The sequence below is a fragment of the Alexandromys fortis genome, unplaced genomic scaffold (genome assembly GCF_014885135.2).
Source record: "Alexandromys fortis isolate MF-2015 unplaced genomic scaffold, M_Fortis_MF-2015_v1.1 scaffold_1112, whole genome shotgun sequence".
Taxonomy (NCBI): Eukaryota; Metazoa; Chordata; class Mammalia; order Rodentia; family Cricetidae; genus Alexandromys; species Alexandromys fortis.
The window spans coordinates 1-4,020 of NW_026068978.1; the positions used below are offsets into that span (position 1 = coordinate 1).

At 49.7% G+C, this 4,020-nt stretch overlaps 1 protein-coding gene across 1 annotated transcript; it reads right to left on the bottom strand.

The window, feature by feature from the left end:
- Nucleotides 1-1,226: 1,226 nt before the first annotated feature.
- On the bottom strand, nucleotides 1,227-4,014 carry LOC126496085 (cytochrome c oxidase subunit 6A1, mitochondrial). Its single transcript, XM_050133657.1, has 3 exons — nucleotides 3,901-4,014; nucleotides 3,636-3,778; nucleotides 1,227-1,494 (listed from the first exon to the last, which is right to left on the bottom strand). The coding sequence occupies exons 1-3, from the start codon at nucleotides 4,004-4,006 to the stop codon at nucleotides 1,411-1,413; spliced, it is 333 nt and encodes a 110-aa protein (XP_049989614.1). The 5' UTR covers nucleotides 4,007-4,014; the 3' UTR covers nucleotides 1,227-1,410.
- Between the last annotated feature and the right edge of the window lie 6 nt (nucleotides 4,015-4,020).

The window sequence follows — 4,020 nt, forward strand, 5'->3', positions numbered from 1 at the left end:
TTGTGAGCCACCATGTGGTTGCTGGGAATTGAACTCAGGACCTCTGGAAGAGCAGCCAGTGCTCTTAACCTCTGAGCCATCTCTCCAGCCCTTAGTTTTTCCTCTTAAGACAGCTTAGGCTAGCTTTGGGCTACGGCAGTCCTTTGGCATCAAACTCCTCTTCCCGAAGTCCTAGAGGTTATAAGCATGCACCACCATGGCCTTTTAGAATCTTTCTTGTTATTTTCTGGAGGGGTGTGATGGTGATCATTTAGACTGAAGAATCTTTGAGACAGCCAGGTGGTGGTGACACGCCTTTAATCCCAGCACTCAAGAGGCAGAGGCAGAGGCAGGTGGATGTCGGCAAGCGTGAGGCCAGCTTGGTCAGCAGAGTAGTTCCAGGAGAGAAGGGCCAGGGCTACACAAAGAAACAAAAAAGAATCCTTGAAATAACAGCATGGTGGTGCTACTCATGATGGAAAGGCTAGAAAGCCTAGGAGTTCAAGACTGCCTAGGCAACGTAACAAGACCCTGCCTTAAAAAGGGCAGCTACTGATAGCTTCCTTGCTTTATACCACAACCTAACAGGAGCATCTTAAACTAAGAAAATAGATCATCCACCCTACCTGACTTCATCTTCTCCAGAAAATGACAAGCAATTAATGGCTATGTCAGAGTCATTTTGTAACAACTGCTACTGCTGTTTCCTCTTTCTCCCCCCGCCCCCCCCAGACAAGGTTCTCTGTGTAGCTGTCCTGGAACTCATTCTGTAGATCAGGCTGTCTTGGAACTCAGAGAGATCCACCTGCCTCTGTCTCCTGAATGCTGGGATTAAAGGTGTGTGTGCCACCATGCCTGACTGAGAAAAGAATCTTTACCCGAAGGTAGGAACTTGACTCCTTTGGTAGACTCGAACAGGAGGACACTAAGACCCAGGAGAGCTTGCATAAGCACAAGCGCTTTATTGGGCTGTGCAGCCTGAGCTGACCTGGAACATGCTATTTTGCCCACAGAGTCTTTTAAGTTATAGGTGGTAAGCAGCAGCCATTCTATTGATCGTCAGTGTCTGTCGCAGAGCCCATCCCAATAGGTAGCTCTGTGCTCTTGGCATTACCCACCCTAAGCACAAGAAACCAACACAGAACCAATTTTAAACAGTATTTGGTGGGCTAAACCAGATCTGAAGCACTGTAAAATAGCAAAGTAGTGTCAATTTCTGGGAATAAACCAAGACTGCAACATTCAGCTCATGAACAAGGTAACTTTAAGTTATTTATTTAGGCCATCTCCTCTTGTAAGCAAAGTGTAATGGTCACTGTAGGATACAAGGAAAGATGAGCTTAGCACCCCAAGCGCTTTCAAGGTCCACAAAGTAATGGTCCAAACCAGTGCTGTGGTCCCTTGCTGCCTGGGGGAAGGTCCAGGTTCTCTTTACTCATCTTCATAGCCAGTCGGAAGTGGGTTCACACGAGGGTTGTGGAAGAGGGTATGGTTACCATCTCCCCAGGGGAAGGGCTGTGGAGTGAAGACGTCAATTAGATAATTCCAGAAAATGCTTATAAATAACTAGGCCACGAAACAGATGATACATAAAATCAAAATGAAAATCTGCCCTTTACTGGCATAGTTTCAATTTCCCATAGCTTTTCCCCCTTAAAATTTATTTATTTATGTATGAATGCTCTGTCTTCATGCACACAGAAGAGAGAATCGGAATATAGATTGTTGTGAGCTGCCGTGTGGTCGCTGGGAACTGAGTTCAGGACCTCTGGAGGAGCAGCCAGTGCTCTTAACCTGAGCTATCTCTCCAGCCCCCAACTATCCCACAACTATTACTAGTGTGTTCTAGTGAACAACTGGGAGGGAGGCCCCTGAAGTAGATGGTAAGAAAAGCAAGTTCAAGACAGCTACTCGGCGAAGGAGAGATGGCTCAGCAGTGTGTACTGCTACGCTTTTACAGCGCCCAAGCTTGGTTCCCAGCACCCACGTTAGGCAGCTAATAACTGCCTGTGCTCTAGTCCCAGGGGACCTGAAGCACTCTCTGGCTTCCCTGGGCCTCCACATGTACTCACACATAATTTAAAATAAATCTCTCTCTCTCTCTTTCTGAGACAGTTTCTCTGTTTAACAGCTCTAGCTGTCCTGGAACTCTCTTTTGTAGACCAGGCTGGCCTCGACCTCACAGAGCTCCGCCTGTCTCTGCCTTCTGAGTGCTGGGATTAAAGGAGTGCACCACCACATCCAGCTAACCTACTACTTTCTTCTAAAAAACGAATTTATTTGTTTTGTGTTGAAGGCCATTGTCAGAAGGCAACTTGCAGGTGTAGATCTCGCCTTCTACAGAGTGGGTCCCAGGACTGAACTCGTGTGTTCAAGCTTGGTAGCCTTTACCTGCTGAGCCATCCTTGGAGCACCAACTTCAAACAAACAAGCAAACAAAAAGCCAGGGTTTCCTTATGTACCCAACCTGGAACTCTATAAGAACAGGCTGGCCAAAAAACCTACCATGATCCTCCTGCCTCTGCCTACTGAGTGCTGTGATTAGCAGCATGTATGATTCTACCTATCATAATTTTTTTTTTTTTGAGACAAGGTCTCTCCCCAGCTGTCCTGGAAGTTGCTTGTAGACCAGAGCTCTACCTACTTCTGCCTCCCAAGTGCTGGGATTAAAGCCACTTTTAATTACCGAGTCATCTCTCCAGCTCCTTCCCACTATGTCTGAAAAGCATTGCTCTAGGTCAGTGGCTCACAATTTTTTGTTTTTTTTTTGAAACAGTCCTAGTTAGCCCAAACTAATCTCATTTTACAATGTAGCAGAGAATGGCCATGAGCTACCGACACCTCCCACGGACAGGATTACAGACTGAGCTACCACCCCAGCTTAAGGGGGCAGGATACGGAGAGGGGGTAGTACTGCCATCTAGTGGCAGAGGCAAGGCAGGATGCTGTCAGATCTCCCGCCCCCACCAAAGTCTCACGAAATAGCTCTGGCTGCCCTGAGCTCACGAGGTAGATCAGACTGGCCTCGAACTCAGGAGATCCACCTGCTCTGCCTCCCAATGCTGAGGCTGTGCGAGAGTGGGATCGAGGCTCTGGTTCTAAAATCCAACTCTAGAATTAGTTTCTGCGAGGCTAGTCTCATGTGAATAAGGTGACACGGTTCTTAGGGAACAAGACGACACCCTTGTTACATCCAGTGACGGAGGGCAGATTACTGAACTGTCTAAACGAACAGCCAAGATAATGATAGGCACTGTGAGAGACAAACCGGCAGTCGGGTCGCGAAGCACCTAGCATCACCCGGCATGCCAAACGCCGAATCTCCAATCCCCTTCAGCGCTTGCCACTTTATTATAAACGGACACCTCAAACCTCCACGCTTTCATGCAAAAAACGGCTGCTTCTAAACTGCACCAGAAGATGAGAGATGCCATAAATCGGGGAAAATGAAAACCTAAAGGCATTTACTGTGTGACCTTTAAGAAAACTGAGACGTGACCCACAGCTGGCTTCCCTTAAGCAAAACAAGGATAAAATGTTCTGTTTGCGCAGACAGACTGGTAGCCAAGATCCCAGAACCCCAAGAGCTTGGGCTGGGGAGTGGGCAATGAGATAACGGCCGCTTAAAGGGCGGCAAAGGCGCAGGGCGTGCGTACCTTGGTCCTGATGCGGAGATGAGGGTAGGCGATGAACTCGGGTCTCTCGTGCTCTCTGTGCTGCGACTTCAGGAAGACGTTGAGCATGCTCACTCCCACCCCGGGCAGCGCCACGAAGAAGGTGAGGGCCTTCCACATGCGAGCTGCGGCGGGGCCACAACGTCAGCCTCGGCCTCTCCCTCCCGCAAGGCCTCCCGCCAAGGTCACAGCTCCGCCACATCGCCTGAGAGCCGCGGAGGCCCCACTCCCACCCGAGCCCCTGTACCTGAACCCTCCTCGCCGTGGGAGCCACTCGACATGGGCCGCCCCACCCGTGGGAGGGCCCGGCCCAGCAGCCCCGACACCCGAGACCCGCACACCGACGACACCATCTTGGAACTACAGC